Source organism: Melospiza georgiana, chromosome 13 (genome assembly GCF_028018845.1).
Source record: "Melospiza georgiana isolate bMelGeo1 chromosome 13, bMelGeo1.pri, whole genome shotgun sequence".
In the NCBI taxonomy this organism is placed as follows: Eukaryota; Metazoa; Chordata; class Aves; order Passeriformes; family Passerellidae; genus Melospiza; species Melospiza georgiana.
The window spans coordinates 2,508,299-2,519,762 of record NC_080442.1 but is presented as its reverse complement, the minus strand read 5'-3'; the positions used below and the strand labels follow the sequence as shown (position 1 = coordinate 2,519,762).

At 52.9% G+C, this 11,464-nt stretch overlaps 2 protein-coding genes and 1 non-coding gene across 3 annotated transcripts; 2 read left to right on the top strand and 1 right to left on the bottom strand.

Annotated features, from left to right (window-relative positions):
* Positions 1-139: 139 nt before the first annotated feature.
* RPS17 (ribosomal protein S17) lies at positions 140-2,754 on the top strand. Its single transcript, XM_058033214.1, has 5 exons — positions 140-223; positions 415-566; positions 1,044-1,149; positions 2,194-2,259; positions 2,630-2,754. Exons 1-5 carry the CDS (start codon positions 221-223, stop codon positions 2,708-2,710), a joined length of 408 nt encoding a protein of 135 aa, XP_057889197.1. The 5' UTR covers positions 140-220; the 3' UTR covers positions 2,711-2,754.
* LOC131089218 (small nucleolar RNA SNORA71) lies at positions 748-875 on the top strand. Its single transcript, XR_009115219.1, has one exon. It is a non-coding gene; the product is annotated as a small nucleolar RNA SNORA71 (small nucleolar RNA).
* A 661-nt stretch (positions 2,755-3,415) lies between the features above and the next one.
* TERB2 (telomere repeat binding bouquet formation protein 2) lies at positions 3,416-9,420 on the bottom strand. Its single transcript, XM_058033589.1, has 7 exons — positions 9,357-9,420; positions 8,855-8,936; positions 7,373-7,518; positions 6,452-6,510; positions 3,822-3,910; positions 3,627-3,715; positions 3,416-3,558 (listed from the first exon to the last, which is right to left on the bottom strand). Exons 1-7 carry the CDS (start codon positions 9,418-9,420, stop codon positions 3,416-3,418), a joined length of 672 nt encoding a protein of 223 aa, XP_057889572.1.
* Positions 9,421-11,464: the final 2,044 nt, after the last annotated feature.

The window sequence follows — 11,464 nt, the reverse complement described above, 5'->3', positions numbered from 1 at the left end:
TCTGCCATTCCCTTCCCGGGCTGCTCCATCCTGTTCCGGGCCGCCAGCGCGGCGGGAGCGCCTCAGGCCGCGGCCCCGCCTCAGGCCGCTCCCGCCGGGGCTGGTCCCCGCCCGCCTTCCCGCCCGCCTTCCCCTCCGAGCCGCCAGGGGGCGCGCTGAGCTGCCCTGGCTTCCGGCGCCTCCCGCCGCCCTCCGCTCCTTTTCCGCGGCCGCCGCCGACATGGTGAGTCCGGGTCCCGCCATCCGCCGCCATCCTCAGGCGGGCCCGCGCCCCCGCGGCGGGGAGCGACTGTGGGGACCGCAGGGGACCGGGACGAGGGGCATGAGGGGCGGTGAGAGCCCGGGCTGCCTGGGGAAGGGGGGGATTGGGGCAGGGGCCTCGGCGGAGCCTGACCGGCGGCCCTCCCGCGTTAGGGACGCGTTCGGACGAAGACGGTGAAGAAGGCGGCGCGGGTGATCATCGAGAAGTATTACACACGCCTCGGGAATGACTTCCACACCAACAAGCGCGTGTGCGAGGAGATCGCCATCATCCCCAGCAAGAAGCTGCGCAACAAGATTGCGGGGTGAGGCACTGCGGGCCCGGCTGAGCTTTGGGGGCTGAGGGGTGCCGGGTGGGCTTTGGCTACCGGAGGGGTCGCTGGGGGTTCGGGCACCGCGGGGCTCCGGATGGGCTTCGGGCAGCTGGGGGTGTCCCGGGGTTTGGGCATCGGAAGGGCCTGGGGGATTCGGGCACGGCGTGGGGGTTCCTGCATTCGAAAGTGATTACGGTCCCGCCTGTGGCCGGGTCATTGATAGTGCAGGGAGAGGAGAGCGAGAGTTTTCCCGTGTTTGGGGGAGTCTGTGTCTCCCCCAAACCCTATTGCTGTCGGACACTTTGATCCTCTGGAGGTGATGGGATGGTGCCACGGTGAGTGGTGGGACATTGCCGGGATAGAGGGTAACAGCTGTCCCCATCCTGCTGTGGTTCCGGGATTTGGGGTGTGGGGAAGAAGGGTGCCGTGAGCCCTGGGAAAGCCCAGGACACCGCCGTGTCCCCGCAGGTATGTCACCCACCTGATGAAGCGAATCCAGAGGGGCCCTGTCCGTGGCATCTCCATCAAACTGCAGGAGGAGGAGAGGGAGAGGAGGGACAACTACGTCCCGGAGGTGAGGCTCCAGCTTCCCCATCGCTCCATCCTGCCTCGCTGTATCTCCATAAATGCTCCCAAGTTTCTTTAAAACAAACCCCCAGCCAGGAGAAGCTGAGGAGGGTTTGGATCAAGGGGGTTGAGGTGGATCCCTCCAAAGCTGCCACCTGGGACAGGAAGGACAGCTGGCTTCTTGTGGTTTGGTTTTCCTAACTTTAAATTTGGGAAAAAAGAAATTTGATGGGAAGCAGGAGGATATTTCAGAATGGCTGAAAACCTGCCTTGCAGCTGGAATCCCCAGAGGGAAGTTTTGGTAAAATTGGGTGGGCTCAAGATCTCACCTGTCACCTGGGTGAGGTGGTCCAGGAGGGCTTCCCTTGTTCCAGGAATGTGATCCTGTTGCTCCTAAATCCTGTAACCTTCAGGCACAACACATCTTGCCCTTTCCCAGATCTTCCCAGTCAGCTCCTGGCAGAGCTGCTGCTTTCTGTGCAGGTGCCAGAGAGGGGTTACAGGGAAGGAATGTCCATGCTGCAGCTGTTGGTGCAGTGTTAGCACACAAAACCTGTGCTGTTTGTGGTTTCTTAGAAAAATCCTGGTCTTATGTAGCTCTTGGGGAAGGAAACCTCTGGAGGTAGAGTTTTTGGGGTCTGGAGGGGGCTGGAGGAAGTTTTGCTGGGATTAAAGAGCAGGAGAGCACAGGTGTCCTGGAGGTGGGACCGCCTTTGTTGGCACCGTGGTGGCCTTGTGTCACAAGGCAGCTGTGAGTGTCACTGCCCCAACTGGTGCAGTTGAGGGTCCAGTGCCAGCTCCTCAGCAGCCCTGGCCTGGAGCAGGTTGGGCCTCAGTTTCTAAAGATTTGTCATAAATCAGGCTGTTCCCTCTACTGCCAGTGGCCTCCTGCAGTGTTCAGTCAGGAAAGCTGTGTCCTATGAGGATGCTCCTGGCTCTGCTGCTGGAGCTGCTCCCCGCAGCAGTGGGGTGAGACCAGAGTGGCTGTGGTGACATTTGGGTTGTTGTGGGGCTTTGTCAGTCACACCTTTTCTCTCCCCTCTGTCCCCAGGTCTCTGCCCTTGACCAGGAGATCATTGAAGTGGACCCGGACACCAAGGAAATGCTGAAGCTCCTGGTTAGTGGCCACAGCTGTTCCTGCCCAGCTGCTGGCACATCCCTGGCACAGCTCCTGCTGCCCTGAGTGGCTGGGTGGTGTCAGGGGTGTCCCTCTGCCCTGGGTCCCGTGGGAGGATTAGTTCATATATGGCTTTGGGAAGGGCAGAGGCATGGGAGCATTGCCTCCAGCAGGGTGGGGGTGTTCCTTGCCCTCCATTCTGATGATTCCCTCTGCCAGGAGTCAATCTCTGCAGCAGGGTGGTCTCTCCTCCTTAGAAGACCTTGTGCTGCCACAGCACCTTCCCCCTTCCCACACCTCCCCAGAGGGGCCTGCCTCCACTGTCAGTGGATGCTGTGACTGATCCCATTGTTGCTGTGCTGTTTTCCAGGATTTTGGCAGCCTGTCCAACCTGCAGGTGACACAGCCTACAGTGGGAATGAACTTCAAGACGCCCCGAGGAGCGCTCTGAGTCTGTCCCTGTGTGTCACTTTTCCAATAAACGTGAGGAAACCACCCCAGCCTGCCTGGTCTTTGGACACCCAAGGGACGAGGGAGGGTGGGTTCTTGAGGACTCAGCACCTTCATGTGCACCAGCATCTTTTTGGGTTCTTTCCTGGCAGTTTGGGGTGTGAGGTGCAAAGCTGTTTGATTTTAGAGGCTCTCCTGCTTTTGGGGCAATGGGAGAACAACCATGGTGGTTCCTTGGAGCTTGTGGGAGCCTGTCCTAGCTTTTCCTGTGTTTCCTTCAAGTGAACAACCCAAGGATCGGGCTGTACCACAATAAAGGTTGTTTGTGCAGCCCTATTGGTCATTTCCAAGTGCTTAAACAAAAGGGAAAAAGTCTTCAAATTTTTGATTAAATTAAATAAATGAAAGTGAGGAGATGTCCCTCCATGGATTGTTCCTCCAAGAAAAACTTGCTTAAACTAGTTAAAACACATCTTAAACCCCACCACACACCCCACAATAAAAAGAAAATATTTATGTTTTGAGGAGAAATGTATTTATGTTTGTTGTGAAATTTAGTTTAGGTAGTTACTTAAAGAAGCAAAAACTGCTATAACTGTAGCCAGTATTTAAGTACACATTGAATGCTCTGAGCTGCAGTGGGATAATTTATAAATAATCTGGCAGCTCTTACATTGAAGTTTCTGCTGCTCCAGCCACCTGTTCCTTACCATTTCCTCTTCATTTTGGCCTTCTCACAGTAAATGCTGCATTTGCTTTGAACCCAGTACACTGCATAGCCTGAGGTGCCAGGGATGAAGTCGTGGAGTTCCCCCTCATATTTCTTCATGTCCCGTGCAGAGGCATAGCCTGGGGAGGGAGGATGGGCTCACTGAGTCCTGCTCCATCTGCAGCCCTCTCCAGGTGCATTTATTTACCTGTCACCATGTTATTTATTGGGTATTCCTGGAGGGCACGGCATGGAAATTCTCCCTGGGTGGGTGCTTCAGACTCTGTTTCTTCAGTGCTGTATCAGGAAGGGAAAAAAAAAATCTGTGTGTTAGTTTCTATGTGTTAAGATTGCTTGGAATTGGAGGTGTATCCAAATCCCACCACCCAAGCTAGGAAAATACCTCTCAGCCAGGTCTAGCACTTCCTCCTCTGATTCTTCTTCACAGCTATTTCTTGCTGCTTCTGGTTCCTCTGTTGGATTTTCCTTGGGCTGTGAATATCAGCACAAGAATGAGTTAAAATTGTCCCTGGGTCACTAGAGCACCTAGGACACATTCCCAGTGCATTAATTTTTAGGCTCATGATTTTAAGCATAATTCAGAGTTCAGTTTTTAATTTAATGGCATTCCTGCTTCAAAAGTGCTGGGAAGTTGCTTTGAGAGGAGGGTGGGCAGTGACGTGGGGAAGGAAAACACCAGCCCAAAGGGCTGAGCTCAGCCTGTGGCAGTTGGAATCCCTGGAACAGCACACTGGATGTGTCTGGGCAAGGGAGACAGTGCTTCCAGTGCTGTCCCCTCAGGGTGTCATGCAGGGACACACAACACAGCAAGCACAAGGAATCAGAATCAGTGATGTTGGAAAAGACCAACCAGTGACTGATTAGCAGCTTCCCAAGCAGACCAGAGCACTGAGTGCCATGTGCAGTCATTCCAGGCAGCCCATTCCAGTGCCTGATCATCCCTTCTGGGAAAAAATTCTTTCTGATGTGCAACATCAACCTCTCCTGGTGCAGCTTAAGGCAGTGTCCTCTCATCCTGTCCCTTGGTCCCTGGGAGCAGTGCCTTGCCCCCACCCAGCTGCCCCCTCCTGTCAGGGAGTTGTGCACAGTCAGGTCCCTCCTGAGCCTCCTTTTCTCCAGGCTGAGCCCCCCAGCTCCCTCCTGGTGCTCCAGACCCTTCCCTGGCTCAGTTCCTTCTCTGGACCTTCTCCAGCACCAAAATGTCCTTGGATTGAATTCAGGGGTCCAGAACTGGACACAGCACTCAAGTTGGGGCCTCAGCAGTGCCCAGTACAGGGGAGAATTCACTTCCTGCTGCTGCTGGCCACACAGGCCAGGTGCCACTGGCATTCTTGGCCACCTGGGCTCATGTTCAGCTGCTGCTGATCAGCAATCCCAGGACCTTTCTTGCCGGGCTGCTTTCCAGGCACTCCTCTCAGTCTGTAGCTCTGCAGGGTTATTGTGGCCAAAGTGCAGGACCCAGACCTTGGCCTTGACCCTCCTACAGGTGACCCTGGTCCATTGATCCATCCTGTCCAGGTCCCTCAGCAGAGCCTTCCCAGCCTCCAGTAGAACCAAACTCCCACTCAGCTTGGTGTTGCCTGTCTGTCTGCCAGTGATGGGCTCAGTCCCCTCATGCAGATCTTCAGGAAAGGTGTTAAATAGGGCTGGGCCCAACATTGATCCCTGGGGGACACCACTGGTGCCCAGACACCAACTGTCCCAGGTGTGGGCTGCAGTTCTCCAGGAGATGCTGTGGGAGATGGTGTCAAAGGCTTTGCTGACATCCAGACAGGCACATGCACTCTCCTTCATCCAGGTGGATCCCCTTGTCGTGAAAGGAAATCAGGTTGGTCAGGTAGGACCTGCCCCTCCTAAAGCCATGCTGGCTGGGTCTGATCCCTTGGTTTTCCTGGGTGTGCCAGGTGATGGCACTTGAGGTGATCTGCTCCACAACCTTCCCTGCCACTGGTCACACTGAAAGATCTCTTAATTCCCTAGACCCTCCTTCCAGCCCTTCCTGTGGAGGGGTGTCACATTGTCCCTTGTCATCTGGGACCTCCACAGTGAGCCAGCACTAGTGATAAATGATGGACAACAGCTTGGCAAGCTCTTCCTCCAGCTCCCTCATCACCCCGGGATGGATCCCCTCCAGGCCCATGGACTTGTGAGCATCCAAGTGGCACAGCAGGGCAGTGACTGCCTCCTCCTGGGTTCCTGGGGGTCCATTCTGCTCTGCCTGTCTACCACCTCAGGGGGCTGTTTGTCCTGATCCAACCAGTCTTAGTGCTGAAGACCGAGGCAGAGAAGATGGCAATTACCTCAGCCTTTTCCTAGTCCTTGGTGATGGACACTGCAATAAAGAATGAGGGTTTTCCTTGGTTGTCGTAGACATCTTTTATGGAAAATCCTTTCCTTAGGATTTTTCCTCCTGATAAGCTGACAGGCCTCAGGAACAAAATGTAAACAATTATTATCTGCTGCTGTGGAATGCAACAGGTGCATCTGTGATTGGTCTTGTGGTTGTTTCTAATTAATGGCCAATCACAATCAGCTGGCTCAGACTCTCTGTCTGCGACAGAAGCTTTTGTTATCATTCCTTCTTTTTCTATTCTTAGCCAGCCTTCTGATGAAATCCTTCCTTCTATTCTTTTAGTATAGTTTTAATGTAGTATATATCATAAAATAATAAATCAAGCCTTCTGAAACATGGAGTCAGATCCTTGTGTCTTCCCTCAACCTGAGACCCCTGTGAACACTGTCACACTTGGTCCTCCTTTTATATATATAATTTATAAAAATATTATCCTTTATAGAGGTGGCCAGATTAAGTTCTAACCAAGCTTTCACCTCTCTAATTTTCTTCTTTCTTCATGACCTAAAGACTTCTTTAAATGCTTCCTGAGTTGCCTGCCCCTTTTCCCATAAATTATATTTGCTCTTCTTTCCCCCCTGAATTCCTGTGCAAGCTCCCTGCTCAGCACAAGCTCCTCCTCCAGCACATACATGTGTAGCACAAATTTTTCATCTTACCTGTTCTTCAGGGGCATCTGCCTTCTCCCAAATAAACCGGCCAATTTTCCTTCTGATTTCTGACAAGAGCAACAAAACTAGTGACTGTGAGAGCACCAAAAACCACAACTCTGGCACTTGCTGCCAGTGTGGTGCCCTGCAGGTACCTCTAGGGACAAGCCCAAATGCAAGGTACTGCCCTCTGGGCCAGGGCAATCCCAAGCACAAATTCAGGGTGGGGAAGAGTGGATTGAAAGCAGCCCTGAGGAGAGCTTGGGGGTGTTGGTGCATGAGAAGCTCATGGATGTGAGGTTCCATGTGTCCTGGGCTGCTCCCACAGTGTGGGCAGCAGGTGAGGGGAGGATTCTGCCCCTCTCAGGAGCAGCAGTGCTCCTCCAGCTCTGGGTCCCCAATAGCAGCAGGACACGGAGCTGTTGGAGCAAGTCCAGAGGAGGTCACAGAGATGCTCCAAGGACTGGAGCCCCTTTGCTCTGGAGAGCTGGGAGAGCTGGGGGTGCTCACCTGGATGGAAGGCTCCAGAGACACCTCAGGGCCCCTTCCAGTGCCTAAAGGGGCTCCAGGAGAGCTGGAGAGGGACCTGGGGACAAGGGCCCGAAATGCCAGGACAAAGGGGAAAGGCTTCAAACTGCCAGAGGGCAGGGTTAGATGGGATACTGGGAAGAAATTCTTCCCTGTGAGGGTGGTGAGGGCCTGGCACAGGTTTCCCAGAGCAGCTGTGGCTGCCCCATCCCTGGGAATGTTCAAGGTCAAGCCATTCTGTGGTAATAGATGGATCATACTCTGTCCTCTGGGAGGAAGAGCCACTCCCAAGCAGAAGGAAAAGTCCCTCCCTGCAGACAAGTCAGCTCTAGTTTGCACCAAGGCTGTACTCAAGGGGGATTTCCACAGGAAAATATCCCCAGATGATTGTTTGTGCCTGACCTTCATGCAGGCAGGCAGGGGGCAGGATGAAGTGGCCCAGAACCACCGAGGGCCTCTCTGCAGCTCCGGTGCTCGCACACACTGAGAGGTAACGGGAGTGAAAGACTGTGGCTTTGCCCTCCAGGTAACTGAGGCTCTCGTGTATGCTGCAAGAGAGAAACAAAGCTGCTTTCCAAAGAGAACCTGGAAGCAAACCAAAACCAAAACGTTTAGAGGGGTGTTATCATGAAACTTGCTCCGAATTTTTTGCCAAAAGCCCCTAATTTTCTGTGATTTTTCTACCAGTCACGTCCTGGCTACCAGCACCTCCCAGGGGCAGCCTGGAGGAAGGACAAGGGTAAACGTATTTTTAGGGATTACACAGTCCCACTCTGCTCTTGAGGTGAAACTGCTTTCAGTTTTCAGGGAGGGCAAAGATAGGATTTTTCTACAATTATCCTTCACCACACTGGTTCCTGCTCATGCAGCTGAGCTCCAGCCCTTACTGTCCTCCTTAGAGAGGAATTAAATCTTGTTTGCTGGGTTTAAGGATGTGTAGAATGATTGCATTTTTTCACAAGGAACTATCTAACAATATACACTGAATATATATATATATGTGTGTGTGTATAATTTTATAATTAGTAATAGTATATATATGTTTATATATAGTTATATCATATATAGTATATATACTGTACATATAGTATAGTATTCTCTATATAAATAGTATATATACCATATATAATATACCATATATATAATTTATATATAAACAGAAACATATATATATGTAAATTATCCAGAATTCCCCTGGGGGAGCAAGCTGGTCTGGCAGCACATTGTTGCAGAATAAAAGATGTTATTCTGTGTTTACTGGAATTCCCCTCACTTAGCTGGAGCAGGTGGCTGAAAGATTCCAAAATTCAAAGCCAGTTTTAAGCACTGGTGTGTTAGAGAAACTATTTAATTCAGCCTAGCAAAGCCTAAGGGAAATATTGCAGCTTCCTTCCCCATACATATGTTTACATGACTAAATAATGAATAAATACAAATACTCGCTGATATTGAGGAAGTGAGAAAGATCCTTAAGACTTTCCTTATATATGTATAAATGTTCCATAGCTCTCTATTTTTTTTAAGCATTTCTGTCCTTTTCTGTCCATTTTTAACCCACTGCTTCCTTTTAGCATTAATTCACGCTGGATTTTTGGAACCAGCTTCCTTCCTTGGGAACTGTATCACCTCTGTTTTAGATGCTGATTTTCCAGCAGACCAGCAAGAAACCAGCACAATTTAATTTATATCACTGTTAAGCCATTCTCAACCCATGGATGGTTTTTCTCTGTCTATCTATAGCTTAGTGTGGGCGTGAGTTCTCCTGAGCCCACTGGCCAATGGCAGATCCACGCCATGACTTTAAAAAAACACCCTTAAATTTTACAGGATGTCAATAGCCATGAAATACTTTTCACTAAATACATTAAAGCTTCCTGTGCCCACCTGCGGGTGTCGGGGTGGGCAGCATCGCTGCTGAACAGGTAGTCAGCATCCAGCCAGTGGGCAATGGTCCCGCCGCCATCGGCTGCAGGGGACAGGGAGCCAGGTGAGCATGGCCATCCAGGGATTCCCACCTCGGGGTGACCCGGGGAGGGGACAGCTGCTTGTGGGGCCACCCTGAAGTAGAAGCTGTGACAGCTCCCCATGCCTGTGGGACTCCCATTGCTCCCCTGAGGGTTGGGCAGGGCTTTTCCTCAATGTGGGCGCACCGTGGATTGGCCAAACTCGTGCTCTGTCCTGTTGTGTGGGTCTCAGTCCCACAAAGGGGTGACAGGGCTGTGTCCCCACTGCTGTGCCCTGCTGAGGAATGATGGATGGGTTGTGCTCCCCTCCCAATTCCCTCTGAGCGGTGACACGGCCGTGCCCCTGCCAATTCCCCCGCGGATTCCTGCCCGCTCCGTGCCCCAGGGCTCCCCTGGACTTGGACGTGGTGTGGCTCCCTCACCCCAGAGCCCCCGCGGGCCCGGGCTGACGCTCTGCGAGAACCAAGCGCGGTGTCCGCGGAACATCGCGGCGGGAGCCGCCCGGGGAGGAGACGAGAGAGGGAACCGCCCTGAGGGGCTGGAATGAGGCAGGAACCGCCCTGAGGGGAACGGCCGTGAGGGGCTGGAAGAAGGCAGGAACCGCCCTGAGGGGAGACGAGGGCGGGAACGGCCGTGAGGGGGTGGGGGAAGACAGGAAACGCCCTGAGGGGAACGGCCCTGAGGCGATGGAAAGGAGGCGGGAACCGCCCTGAGGGGAACGGCCGTGAGGGACTGGAAGAAGGCAGGGAACAGCCGTGAGGGGCTGGAAAGGAGGCAGGGAACAGCCGTGAGGGGCTGGAAAGGAGGGAGGAACCTCCCTGAGAGAAGACGAGGGCGGGAACGGCCGTGAGGGGGTGGGCCAAGACAGGAACCGCCCTGAGGGGAACGGCCCTGAGGGGAAACGAGGGCGGGAGCGTCCGTGAGGGGCTGGAAAGGAGGCGGGAATGGCCGTGAGGGGAAACGAAGGAGGGAACGGCCCTGAGGGGCTGGAAAGGAGGCGGGAACCGCCCTGCGGGGAAATGAGGGCGGGAACGGCCGTGAGGGCAAGCGGTGGGGGGAAAACCCGGTGAGGGGAGAACGGCTGAAGCTGCGCCAGGGAGCCTTAAGCTGGATATTAGGGAAACGTTCTTCCCCCACAGCATGGGCGGGCACTGGAGCAGCTCCCCAGGGCAGCCCCAAGCCTGACAGGGCTCAAAGGGCACTTGGACAACACTCTGAGGCACAGGGCGGGGTTTTGCCCTCACTCGGTGTCCCGTGCAGAGTTAGGAGCTGGACTCGATCCTTTTTCTCCTAAGACTTTTCTCAGAAAAACCCCTGCATTTTGCTGATTCCAGAAACTGCTTGCAGAAAAACTGCTTTTGTTTCACAAAGCACAAATGAGGCTTGTTTCATGCTCGAAGCTTCCCAAGATATCCCTCAGCATAACTCATCCCCTGGGAGCTGTTGCCAGCAGCAGCAGCGCAGCAAGATTCCGAGTACCTCAGAACCCCAAGGATGCTGGATAAAACTGAGAAGGTATTTCCGGACATGGTCCTGAAATCCACAGTTAAAGGAAATGAGCCTCTGGTGTGGTCACGTGTTGTTCTCCCACAGACAGGGGATTTTTGAGTAAACCATCAAAACAGGAACAGAAAAATCCCACAGATGCAATCAGAGCAGACCTCCCCAGTGTGTGAAGATGATGATGAGCCCTTTGGAGACAGGGTCACTTCACATTGCCCCCACTGAATTTTCAGTTCTGCAGTTGTCTCCACTCCTGTCCTAATTAGGGTGAAGCTCTCTTGGTGGAGTGGTTACCCAGCAATTATTCTGGTGCTCTTGAGGATATGAAAGGTGGAGTGGAGGTGGTGGAAAGCACTTTGGTTGCCCTTCATGATCCAGGGGAGGAGGCCAGGACATGTTCCACAGCTCCTTGGGCTCACACAGCACCCAGTGCTGCTTCACTGGGGTGTCTGGGAGAGAAGCTGAAACCTTGATCCCATACAAGTGCTCCTGGTTAAATCCATTTGGATACAATATTCCTCAAGCAATCATTCTGATTTCTTCATAAAATAAAAGTGAGCTGATGGCAGCAGCATTGCTTTTGGGTAGTGTGAATCCCTCACAGTGTAACAGGACTGGCCTCAACTTCTCCATGGGCTGAAGCACAGAGAGAACCAGAACTGAAATTCACCTACACACACCTCTGCTTCCCCCAGGCTCAGCTTTACACCACACACTCCAAAATGCATCTGCCAGAGTTCTCCCCATCCCTCCTTCTGTGTCCCACCCTATGTCCCCAAGGTTCTTCATCCCTTGTGCCTTCCCTTCAGACCCACACAGGAGCCTCCAGCCAGGCAGATACCACACCAGCAAAAGAAAAATTAAAAAATTTAATTCTCTTTTATTGATGGAAAAGTGATCTTGCATCTTCTCACTGGGATAAAAAAAAAAGCACAACTGCCCATCATGCCACCAAGGCTACGTATCCACCCCACAACCCAGAGGCCATCAGAGCCTGTGAAATCAGCTTGTCAAATGACTCTGAAGA

Bases quoted from the DNA above. Each gene is read 5' to 3' on its own strand.
- RPS17 (XM_058033214.1), top strand. The intron at 1,150-2,193 runs GTGAGGCTCCAG...CTCTGTCCCCAG, and splicing joins GGGACAACTACGTCCCGGAG to GTCTCTGCCCTTGACCAGGA. The intron at 2,260-2,629 runs GTTAGTGGCCAC...GCTGTTTTCCAG, and splicing joins AGGAAATGCTGAAGCTCCTG to GATTTTGGCAGCCTGTCCAA.
- TERB2 (XM_058033589.1), bottom strand. From the start codon at position 9,420: ATGTTCCGCGGACACCGCGCTTGGTTCTCGCAGAGCGTCAGCCCGGGC. The intron at 6,511-7,372 runs GTCAGGCACAAA...TGCTCTTGTCAG, and splicing joins CCCTGCCTGCCTGCATGAAG to AAATCAGAAGGAAAATTGGC. The intron at 3,716-3,821 runs GTATTTTCCTAG...TTCCTGATACAG, and splicing joins GTGCTAGACCTGGCTGAGAG to CACTGAAGAAACAGAGTCTG.